Below are 13,201 nucleotides of genomic sequence, written 5' to 3'. Positions count from 1 at the left end.
ATGTCTACAGAGGTTTATAGTGGAAAACATAAGTGAGTTGCTGGGGTGCCTCCATTCTGTTAATTCCTGCTGCCTGCTCTTTGCTTTTTAATCAGAATTTTTAAATTTTATTGATTTGGTGATTGTTTTTTTTATATTACTGTTTTGTGTTTTTTATTATATGCTACCTAGTGATTTTTTCATGAAATGGATGGCCATATAAATATGATAAATGAATCAATGATTCTGGTACAAGTAGTCCTTGTTTAGTTGCTGCTCATTGAAGCAACCGTTTGAAGGTACGACAGTACCAAATGAGGACTGGCCCTCAAAATTGTAGCTGCCACATGCCCCTGCAATCACAATTATAATTTGTGCACTTTGCAACTGGTGCACAATTATTGTAGTTGTAGTATCCCACAATCAGGTGATCACTATTTGCAATCTTCACTGTCAGCTTCCCACAAACAAATTCAATGGGGAACCCAGGAAGAAATCTGAAGTGATGGTCATGTGCCATTGCTTTTAATGACTGTGTGTAATTTGCCTAATAACTGATATTGAAACAGCTGTCAAGTTGATGCGTTCAAGTGATTTTTGCCAGTAGTTAACTGCAGATCAAGCCTTCTCCTATCCAACTTTTCTGTTGACTGACTTACTCACGTTTCTTCTAACATCAAAGCATTAAAAGCAACTTTAGCATAGCAGAAGTATTTATATAGCATTAAGAAAAACTGAAAAATTAAGATTGCCTTCAGACCAGTGGTGGGATTCAGCCAGTTTGCACCAGTTTGGTAGAACTGGTAGTTAATTTTTTTGTTGCCCAGGCCCAGAATGGACTTCCAGAAGCAACATCCACAGAGAGAACCAGTTGTTCACATATTTGAATCCCACCCTGCTTCACACTATGGTTGTTCATGAGGTAAAATACCATGGACCAATACTTACCAACAATTCTTCCAGCTTTATCATGTTTCACTCCCATTTCTTCTTCTTCTTGTCTCCATAAGTTTATTAACAAATTAGCTGCTGTTTGGTCTTTTTTCCCTCGCCAAACATTGATGTGGGATACAGTTTTAGGATTATCACAAAATTCAACTAATATTCCAAGAATTAGGTTACACACATTCTTTTGATTTAACTTTACAGAAAAAAAAACAAGAAAGAAGGGACGTTATAAATGAAATAACCAAAGACCTAAAATATTTAAAAAAATAATTATTACCATTTAACCAATATTAACTATAGGAATTCAAATATATAGAATATTTTAACATAAAGGTATTCCATAATAATGAAGTGAATGAGAAGCTCTTTGTAACCTGAAATTATGAGACCATAGAATTTTAAATTCACGTTGAAATGTATAACATAGCGTTTATTTTAGGATGTATGAAACAAATATATTGGGGATATATGAAACAAATATTTTTTGAAATTTTTAATTTATGACCATGCAAAGAAAAATGAACAATAGGTTTCAAAATTACATACAAAACTTTTAATATTTTTTTTTAATTTTAAGGGCATTGCATTATGCATAACATCTGGAAAATTTTAATTCCAAAGAATATTTGTCCCAATTTTAGATAAGTTAATTGCAAGTTTCTAACTTTCACTGTTTTACAAGTATATTCAAACTATGAAAGTAATCCTATGAAAAATCAGTTCAGTGCTGATTGGATATTTGACATTTTTGCTTTTTCTTTAATCCTGTATATAGTCTTCTTTTTTCTGATACTAATAGGTGATACATAATTTAAGTCCTAGCAAAACTTTTACTTAGATCCTTTACTCCATTTTAGAGAATAATGTTTTTTAAGAATTCTACGTTTTCTGAAACACAGCTATATGGTTTTGAATAAAGCATACAAATAGAATGTAGAATTGTTTCTGCAAAGTATTATTTTAATAAATTTAACACGATTGCATGCATTCAAGACATGTTTTTTGAAGGAAATTAATCTGTTTGATTTATATTTCACTTTTTGCACAGGAATTGAAGGCAGTGTAGACAGGAATCCCTTCTCCTATTTTTCCCACAGCAAAAATCCAGCCCAGAATTATCCAGGCACCTTCAATGGCTGAGGTTGGACTTGAACTTAGATATTCCTAATCTTTGTCCAAAAAACTCAACCATTACACCACACTGGCATTCCTAAATTTATAATTTCTATAACACAGCATTACTTTGGCACAGAATAGGAATAGATCTGACTATATTTTTCATCCCTTTTTACTGTCCTAGTGTGACAGTACTAGAATTGAAACATGGTAGCTTTACATCTAAGTAATCACTATAAAACTATTTTACTGATTAACATAAAATGCTCCTAGAGTATCTGTATAAAAAGATTTTCTTAACTGAGAATTTATTTAAAATAGTTGAAAAAGTAATACAGTTAAAATTCTGTAAAATTTTAGGTTCAAACACTGTAAAAATACATTGTTTGAACTCAATTACTTTGCATTCTCTGAAATCTCAGAGACATTGAAAATATTTGAAAAGGTCTTTAGTAAGATAACTGACAATTTATTACTGATTTAAAAAAAACAAATTTCAATTTAGACAATATACAAGAGTATCCTATATTTCCCAATAAATGGCTTTAGGCTTTAAAGCAATGTAAGATATATTTTTTATGACTAAAAATTCAAATCATTTCAGCAAAATATTCTCTTAGACTCCCTAAGACATTTTAAAAAGGTGAGGTCTTACTAAATGTTACCCTTATATGCTAGAGATGGAGTCAATTTTAAGCAACTTTGGTAAATTCTATGACTGTGTTGACTTAATTATTTATTTTACCTGACTTATATACAGGTAGTCCTTGATTTACAACAGTTCATTTACTGACTATTCAAAGTTACACCAACACTGAAAAAAGTGACATAACTTTTTTTCACACTTATGACCATGTGGTCATGTTATCAAAATTCAGACATTTGGCAACTGACTCATATTTAATGACAATTGCAGTGTCCCCAGGTCATATGATTACCTTTTGCAAATTTATGACAAGCAAAGTCAATGGGGAAGCTGGATTCACTTAACAACTATGTTACTAACCTAACAATTGCAGGAATTCTTTTAACAACTATGGCAAGAAAAATCGTAAAATGTGGCAACACTTGCTTAACAAATGTCTTAACAACTGAGTGCAAAACAAAATCTTGGGCTCAATTGTGATTGTAAGTTGAGGATTACCTGTATTTCTTATAATACCATTATTTAGATAACTGTGGTTAATTGTGTTTTTAGAAAAAAAGCTAAGGGTTAAAATATTAATTTTTTGTTAAACTATATTTACAAAATCTATCATATTTTAATATATAAAGAATTTAATAGAATAACAAAGTTGGAAGGACCCTTGGAGGTCTTCTAATCCAACTCCCTGCTCAGGCAGGAAACCCTATACCATTTCAAACAAATGGTCTTCTTAAAAACTTCCCGTGTTGGAGCATCCACAACTTCTGAAGGCAAGTCATTCTACTGATTAATTGTTCTAACTGTCAGGAAATTTCTCCTTAGTTGTAGGTTGCTTCCATCTTTGATCAGTATCCATCCATTGCTTCTTGTCTTGTCTTCAGGTGCTTTGGACAGTAGCCTCTTCTTTGTGACAGCCCCTGAGATATTGGAACACTGCTATCATGTCCACCCTCATCCTTCTTCTTCATTAAATTAGACATACCCAATTCCAGCAACTGTTCCTTATATGTTTTAACCTCCAGTCCCCTGATCATCTTTGTTGCTCTTCTCTGTACTCTTTCTAGAGTCTCAGCATCTTTTTTACATCGTGGTGACCAAAACTGGCTGCAGTATTCCAACTGTGGCCTTACCAAGGCATTGTAAAGTGGTATTAATATTTCACGTGATCTTGATTCTATCCCTCTGTTAATGCAGCCTAGCACTGTGTTGGTTTTTTGGCAGCTGCAGCACACTGCTGGCTCATATTTAAGTGATTGTCCACTAAGACTCCCAAGATCCCTCTCACAGTTACTACTCTTGAGCAAGGTACCAACTATCAGTATACTTGTGCATTTGGTTTTTCTTGCCTATATGTAGAATCTTACTTTTTTCACCACTGAATTTCATTTTGTTAGATAGTGCCCATTGTTCAGATCCTCCTGTATCTTAAGTCTATCTTTTGGAGTGTTGGCTATTCCTGCCACTTTGGAGTCATCTGCAAATTTGATGAGTTCCCCTTCTGTCTTTTTCTTTTTATATTTAGAATTAGGTATAAATTACTTGCGGGCTTTTTCTGATTGTTTAGTTTAGTTTTTCTCTTTTATAAGAGGTTTTATGTTCCTGTTCTGGTTTTGCCTTTATTACCCCTCTTTTTTTCTTATGTAGTTTGCTATAGGGTACTTTATGTAATTTTTATATAGTCAACAAATTTCTTTAAAATACACAGTCTTTTATACTACATTAATGCAGATGTCATATATATGCACAAGTTAAAATGTGTGAACTGCAATATTAAGAAATATTAATTAAGTTATTAAAATAATATTTTGATGACTGTATGATACTTGGAGAAGATTCAGTAAAATATAATCAATATTTTTTTCTACTTTTATGTAAATAATACTACTTACTAAAAGCAAATCTAACAGAGTGAAGAGACCTTCTTTTTCAAGAAAATAGTCTTCTAAAATAGTGCAACCCATGACACAGCACCTTAAAAAAAATATTTTCAGTTTGTAGGATATGCTTTCAATTTAAACGTTATACTTTCAATGAATGATTTTCACTAACAAGCTGCAAAGGGAGAGAATTTCTAATATAATTAGTTATATACAAAGTCCAAAATAAAGAAAAGGTATTTTCACATTTTATTTAATAATGTTTTATTAAAAATTGCTGTGGCTGACATTAAACTACTACAGCCTGATTTGGCAAACATTTAATCTTAAAAATTTAATTTATTTTCAAAAACATATATTCTATTATATAGCATCAATGATTTAGCTAATCCAGTGCTATTGGCACTATAGTACCAACCAACCCAAGAATGCAAAAAGTATATTTTCTGATCCGAATGCTCCACCTCCCTCCCTCCCACATTTTTTCATATGCAGGGCAGTAAAAGGGCAGAAATAAGGAGAATGGGTCTTGTTCAAGTTCAGGTGAGCACAGCAGGGTAGAAGCATGAGATCTTGTCCTAATGACTGCATTGCTTAACAATGGAAATTCCAGTCCCAGTTAGGATCATTAAGCAAGGACTATTTGTATTTTCTGATCTGTCCCTCTTCTTCCTGGTGGACTCTACTATCCTGCAATGCTCCCAGCCTCTCCTTTGTTCTCTTCTGCATTTCCTTCCTCATGCCTTCTCACTGAGTTCCACCATTTCAACTTTCTCCTAAATGCTTATTCCAACTTCTCCCTTGACTATGTCTCATGTCATCCCTATGTGCTCCCGTGTTTTCCATTTTGCTTATTTTTCTGCTATGCTTCCTGAAGCTTTCAGTATTGACTTAAACTTATGCATGTGTATGTATGTTCTGTACATATATATGAATATAAATATGAAGAAATGTCTAATATCAGCTTGTGTCCCTGAATGTGTTTCTTTTTCTCCCGAGATCCTAGCCCTGTCTATACTTCCATCTATATTCCCACATAACTCTTAGAAGCACTCCAGTTTCATATATGAATTTTTTTGCCCAGGATTTGAGACTTCCTGGATGCAAAGTACATGCTCCATTTGATTTATGGCAATTCTTCCATAAGTCAGATTATTAGTATGATTGATATAAGCTGTATATTGAAAGATCATTCATTAAGGATCTACAAAATATTGCCCCTACTTGTACAAAACATTGGTTTGAATTTAATATTTGTAGTAGGAGAGTAAACAGGGAGATTAAAGTTGGGTAGAATTTTAAAGCAAAACAAATTTATGTCCATTCCTAATAGTAACAAAACTAAAATAAAAAACCAGTAGTTAAATATCACAACCATTTAAAATTAAACATTTTAATTCTAAACTAAGAAAATGCTTTTGATTCTTTATGATCCATTGAATTTATTTAACTAATTTGTCTGTCTGTCTCCCTTCTTTCAAAGATTAAAATTTTTGAAATTGCTATAATTACCATAAGCAGTCCAGAGCACAGAAAAGAAGACGATTATGACCCAATCCACTATAGAAATTTTTGGCATCTATCTTCATAAATGGAATAAGGGTATCCACTCCTTCCCATCCAAAGAGCTCCTGTTTAATAGTGAAAATTACATTATTCTGTAAGAACTATAAATAATTGTTCCTGTCTGTTCTATTTTACTCAGACTGGATCTAAAATATTGTGTCCATTTGGAACATAATACTTTAGGAAGTAATTAATTAACAGGAGCATGCAGGTATGTAATATTTGGATATGAAAGAGCGAAAAGCTTCAAATTTGGCATAACCACATTCTCCATACCCATCACAAGGGCTTTGCCTTTTATTGGGCTTCCACAATAGCTAGGCAGGCTCAGGAAAATATTCATTTGGAATAAGAGATTTTACAGAGGTGGTAACAGGATGTGACCATGGGTCATTTCCTTAACTTAAGAACATATCTTCCTGAGGCCATGAAAAGAGAGGGCTGCTTTAAAGAGCTGTCAGCAGGTTTAGAGATGTTATATAAATTGGATTTAAAACAATTTTATCTGCTTCTGATTTGAAAACTGTAAACCTATACTGCAGCAAAAATGAGAAACCAAAATGATAAGGAATCTACAAAATAAAACTCAGGAGAAAAAGATTGGAAGTGTGATGTATATTTAACCTGGGAAGACTGAAAGGAAACATACCTGCGATGTAATAAAAGTAATTCTCGACTTACAACAATTGAACCCAAATTTTCTGTTGCTAAACAAGCCAATTGTTAATTGAGTTTTGCCCCATTTTATGATCTTTCTTGCCACAGTTGTTAAGTGAATTACTGCAGTTTTAAGTTAGTAACAGGGTTGCTAACTGAAATTGCCTTCCCCATTGACTTTGCTTGTCAGAAAGTCGCAAAAAGCTGATCACATGACTCCAGGATACTGCATAAATATATGCCAATTGCCAAGTAGCCAAATTTTGATCATGTGACCATGGGGATGTTACAATAGTAATAAGTGTGAAAAACAGTTATGAGTCACTTTTTCAATGTAACTTTGAATGGTTACTAAGCAAATGGCTGTAAGAAGCAATGGACTTAATGGGATATAGAAGCAGACATCAGAAAGAATCTGGAATAGAACGTTCTGCTTTGGGAAGTGATAGATTCTCTTTGTGACATTGTTTATAAACAAAGGCTAGATTGCGTCTATCAGTGATGTTATAAAAATAGATTTATTCATGGGCATAGGGATGCATTACACGATTTCCAAGATTCTTTTAAAACTTTCCATTGTACATTTATATACATAATTACATAAATAAAAATAGTTTTTGCAATTTATATGTGGTTGCTTCTGATCTTTATTGTTTCATGTTATAATGCAATCCCAAAGCCAAGTTATCTGAAAATCCAATCACATCAAAAGCAACCCAGGAATACCAGTTCAGAATGTTAATGCATAGTGACAGTATAGAATCAAAAAATAAAATAAAATAATAAAATAAACTTTGAACATAAGCTCACTTTTCACTTTCTTATTTATTAGAAATTCACACAATGAACTTTTGAAGTCAGTGAGGAAATACAAACCTTTCTATGGAGATTACTTTCACAAAGAGTTGACAAAATAAGTAAGAGATCACTCTGAATCTCCATCACAAGGGCAGAATCTTTATGATTAGTTGTGGTAGTTTTTAAGATACCTAGTGGAAAACAACAATAAGGATGATTATGGCTGCTACACTAGAAATTATTATATCAGTAGAATACATTGCATAATTATTTTGCAAATTTAATACATCTCAAACTTATGCATATTATCTTTTAATATAAAAAGGGAAACTTATTGGAAGTTAGAGTTTTTATTAGGATACAGCACTTTTATTAGGAGAAACAAAAAACTAAACAGTGATTTATTTTTTCTTGTCCAATCTATTGGAAAAATCAGTCATGTGATTTAAGAGGCTGATGTCAGTCTAATACCCTTCCTTCAATGTTTTTTGAAACACAAATGTTAACAAGAACCATGCACATTAATTCTTTATTCAGACTCTGAGAAAAAGCAAACATTTTACTTTTTGCAATGTACATTTTTATCTTTTGCAATGTTCTCAATCTTAAACAAAACAGAATTATAGCATTGATAGTACTTGCCATGTACTGTATATTGACCTGTATAAATTGCCAATATATATATATTCTAATGTTACAAGCCAGAAGCTCCTTGAGCAAAGAACCTGTGAATTGCCCACCCTCTAAGTCAGATCTCCCAATATAAATGTCATTTGTCTGAGGATTCTTATTTCTCAGTAGAGGGAATGAAGGAAGATAATGAAGCCTAAAGCTAATAATAATAATAATAATAATAATAACAACAACAACAACAACAACAACAACCCCAGTGAGGCACTACCTTGATGTGGTTGTGGGGCTTGTATACTCTGAGGAAGATGAGAGCTATGCCAGAGGTTCAACCATACTGGACAGGTCTCATCAGAGGAGTCAGACAAAGAGTGTCTCTCCCATAAAAAATATGGTGAGACGTAAATTGCAGAATGCCATACTGGCTCGGACGTCGCCCGGGTTAACAAGGTCCGCGCTAGATATCGGAGTTCCTGGATATCTGGTGAAAAATGGGGTACAGGACTCAGGACTGTTGGCTGAGCAACCAGGGCCAGCAGCTGCAGAACTACTGGAAGAAAAGATGTTTACCCGTCGCAGATACACAGTGATGGAAAACAAAGAAATAATGATCTGTTACTACAGATCAAGTCCAACAAGAAGAGAATATCTAAAACGAATGCACCAGTTCTGGAAAGAACAACATCCAGAATCAGAAATAACAGAACAGAGACTAGGAGATCAACGCCGATTTATAACACGAAATAAAGTATTTACAGAAACAGAATTGGACGAACTGCAAAGGTTTACCCAGGGCAAAGAAATCAAAGCCTCTCTACCAGAAGTGATGAACTTCAGAGAGTAGAAGTACGCAAACCAGAGAGTCGTGGCAGGTAAGGGATGCATCCAAGCAGAGACATATAACAACTGTGTTCTCATTGGGAAACCAGGCACTTCCTCAGAAGAACAAAACTACTCTAACTAAGTAATAAAAGAATGAAACAAAGATAACTGGCATCTAGAACAGCACCCAAAAAAACAACAGAATAAGGCTGCCTGCATTGAAGCTTGTTCCAAAGAAACAGCTAGCACAAGCATTAAAAGATGCAAATACTGCAATAGCAAGTATAAGCACCAATTCACTGCAAGAAACAAACCAATTAATGTACAGCACAGCTGCAGTTATAACAGAATACCTGGGATGTAAAATCAACAAAAAAAGAAAAACAAACAACCAGTGCACCACAAAAATGGAAGGTTAGACTAGAAAATAAGATCAGCAAGTTAAGATCACATGCAAGTAAGCTAGAACACGATGAACAGAAAAATAAAATGAAAAGAAAACCAAATGTGGTTTATCTCAGTTATTTTATCATAATCCAATACTATTATATTCTCTAATTCCATAATCTCTTTTAAACTATTTCTGACAATCCCTTACTTCATTTTTCTTTTCGCAGACTTTTATAGCTGAAGAACAAGAAGACCAAAGAATACCTAATCAAGAAATACCACCTAGAAACAAGGAAGATCAAGGAAGCACTGGAAATAATAAAGCAACAGATAACAGCTATAGCCAGGAAAATCAGAAGATATGAAGCTCGATTGCAAACTATAGGCAGAACCTCCAATTTCAATCCAATCAGAAATGTTTCTACCAATCCATCAATGGAGAAACTGCAAGGAATCAGTCAGTACCTGACAAGGAAGAAACAGTGCAATTCTGGAAGCAGATATGGGATAATCCAAAGAAATACAACAAGGATGCAGCTTGGTTAAAAGAGGTGGATGCAAATAAAACAGACGTTGAAATGAAAGAACTAGTAATAACAACAAAAATGGTAGAAAAAAGAGCAAAGAAAATCAAAAATTGGTCAGCACCAGGTGAAGATGAACTGCATGGGTTTGGTTGAAACATCTAACTGTTATACACCCACTCATTGCCAAGCAGTTCAACAATATACTACAAGGAGGAGAAATTGAAAAGTGGCTAACAACTGGGAAAAACCACCATAATAATGAAAACCAGCAAAAGGGGCAACACCATGGTAAACTACAGGCATATACCTGCTATCCAACAACTTTCAAAATTACTAAACTGGTGTAGTAGTGATCAGTTGCAACAGGCACTAGTTGAAAACAATCTTTCACCTGAGCGAAGGAAAACCGCCCAACCGCAGAGGAACAAAAGATCAACTCCTAATAAGACCCAAAATGATTCTGGAAAAACTGCAAGAGAGGAAGACCAACCTGAATGTGGCATGGATTGACTACAAAAAGGCATTTGACTCTCTGCCACATGATTGGATAATAAAGTGCCTAGAAAAATAACAGAGTCAGTAGAAACATTCAGAAAATTTGGTGCAAAGCTAGATGGCACAATGAAGGACACAGTTGCAGATCAATGGTGAGAGGCGGGGAGAGGTTAATATCAAGAGAGGAATATTTCAAGGAGATTCATTATCACCATTACTATTTGTTATTGCACTGTTTCCTCTGTCAACAATACTGAATAACTCAGGACATGGCTGAATATATCAAGAGAGTAAAGAAGATCTTAAAGTCCAAACTCAATGGAGGAAATACCATAAAGGCAATCAACACCTGGGCAATTCCAGACATTAGGTACACAGCTGGAATAGTGGACTGGACTCAAGCAGAACTAAAAGCAATGGATAGGAAAACCAGAAAAATAATGACAATGAATCATGCCCTTCATCCATGCAGTGACATTGACAGACTTTATCTACCAAGGCAAATAGGTGGGCGTGGAATGCTACAAATGCATTAGATGTGGTTGTGGGGCTTGTGTACTCTGAGGAAGATGAGAACTATGCCAGAGGTTCAACCATATGGACAGGTCACTTCATCAGAGGAGTCAGACAAAGAGTGTCTATGTCCGCATAAAAATATGGTGAGAAGCTTCGTAAAAATTCTAGAATGCCCATACCGGCTCGTACGTCGCTCGGGTAACAAGGTTTTTCCGCATAGATATTGGAGTTCCTGGATATCTGGTGAAAAATGGGTTACAGGACTCAGGACTGTTGGCTGAGCAACCAGGGCCCGCAGCTGCAGAACTACTGGAAGAAAAGGTGTTTACCCGTCGCAGATACACAGTGATGGAAAACAAAGAACTAATGATCTGTTACTACAGATCAAGTCCAACAAGAAGAGGATATCTAAAACGAATGCACCAGTTCTGGAAAGAACAACATCCAGAATCAGAAATAACAGAACAGAGACTAGCAGATCAACGCCGATTTATAACACGAAATAAAATATTCACAGAAACAGAAATGGACGAACTGCAAAGGTTTACCCAGGGCAAAGAAATCAAAGCCTTACCAGAAGTAATTCAGAATGTAGAGGCAAACCAGGGGGAATTGGCAGTGAAGGAATCCAGCAGAGATATACAACTGTTCACATTTGGAAACCAGGCACCTCTACCTCAGGAAGAACAAAACCCTCTAACTAAAGAAATAAAAGAATTGAAACAAAGAATAATTGAGCATATGGAAACAGCACCAAAAACAAACGAATAAGGCTGCTTGCATTGAAGCTTGTTCCAAAGAAACAGCTAGCACCAGCATTAAAAGATGCAAATACTACAATATCAAGTATAAGCACCAATTCACTGCAAGAAACAAATCAACTAATGTACAGCACAGCTGCAGTTATAACTGAATACCTGGGATGCAAAATCAACAAAGAAAAACAAACAAACAGTGCACCAGAAAAATGGAAGTTTAGACTAGAAAATAAGATCAGCAAGTTAAGATCACATGCAAGCAAGCTAGAACAGATGAAAGAAAAGAAGCTGAAGAACAAGAAGACCAAAGAATACCTAATCAAGAAATACCACTTAGAAACAAGGAAGATCAAGGAAGCACTGGAAATAATAAAGCAACAAATAACAGCTAGAGCCAGGAAAATCAGTAGATATGAAGCTCGAATTGCAAACTATAGGCAGAACCCCCAATTTCAATCCAATCAGAAATGTTTCTACCAATCCATCAATGGAGAAACTGCAAGGAATCAGTCAGTACCTGACAAGGAAGAAACAGTGCAGTTCTGGAAGCAGATATGGGATAACCCAAAGAAATACAACAAGGATGCGGCTTGGTTAAAAGAAGTGGAGGCAAATAAAACAGCAGTTGAAATGAAAGAACTAGTAATAACAACAAAAATGGTAGAAAAAAGAGCAAAGAAAATCAAAAATTGGTCAGCACCAGGTGAAGATGAACTGCATGGGTTTTGGTTGAAACATCTAACTGTTATACACCCACTCATTGCCAAGCAGTTCAACAATAAACTACAAGGAGGAGAAATTGAAAAGTGGCTAACAACTGGGAAAACCTACCTAACAATGAAAAATCCAGCAAAAGGGGCAACACCAGGCAACTACAGGCCAATTACCTGTTTACCAACAACTTTCAAATTACTAACTGGTGTTGTAGCTGATGCAGTACAACAGAATCTAGTTGAAAACAATCTCTTTCCACCTGAGCAGAAAGGAAACCGCCCCAATAGCAGAGGACCAAAAGATCAACTCCTAATAGACAAAATGATCTTGGAAACCTGCAAGAAAAGGAAGACCAACCTGAATGTGGCATGGCTTGACTACAAAAAGGCATTTGACTCTCTGCCACATGACTGGATAATCAAGTGCCTAGAAATAACAGGAGTCGGTAGAAACATCAGAAAATTTGTGCAAAGATCGATGGCACAATGAAAGACACAGTTGCAGATCAATGGTGAAAAGCTGGGAGAGGTTAATATCAAGAGAGGAATATTTCAAGGAGATTCATTATCACCATTCCTATTTGTTATTGCACTGTTTCCTCTGTCAACAATACTGAATAACTCAGGACATGGCTATCAAACATCAAAAACATCTGCTAGACTATCCCACCTCCTTTACATGGATGATCTGAAGCTGTATGGAAAAACATCATCTGAAATCGAATCGCTGCTCAACACTGTCCGTATATATAGCCAAGATATT

General features: G+C 35.0%; 1 protein-coding gene across 1 annotated transcript; it reads right to left on the bottom strand.

Moving 5' to 3' along the window:
- Positions 1-33: 33 nt before the first annotated feature.
- Positions 34-8,496, bottom strand: LOC120312180 (cilia- and flagella-associated protein 69-like). Its single transcript, XM_039352545.1, has 4 exons — positions 7,666-8,496; positions 6,079-6,197; positions 4,579-4,660; positions 34-1,120 (listed from the first exon to the last, which is right to left on the bottom strand). The coding sequence occupies exons 1-4, from the start codon at positions 7,729-7,731 to the stop codon at positions 752-754; spliced, it is 636 nt and encodes a 211-aa protein (XP_039208479.1). The 5' UTR covers positions 7,732-8,496; the 3' UTR covers positions 34-751.
- Between the last annotated feature and the right edge of the window lie 4,705 nt (positions 8,497-13,201).

Source organism: Crotalus tigris, unplaced genomic scaffold, assembly GCF_016545835.1.
Source record: "Crotalus tigris isolate CLP2741 ecotype Arizona unplaced genomic scaffold, ASM1654583v1 scf7180000018436.2726382, whole genome shotgun sequence".
NCBI classification, from domain to species: Eukaryota; Metazoa; Chordata; class Lepidosauria; order Squamata; family Viperidae; genus Crotalus; species Crotalus tigris.
The sequence above is the reverse complement of the archived record's forward strand: the minus strand, read 5'-3'. Positions and strand labels throughout refer to the sequence as shown.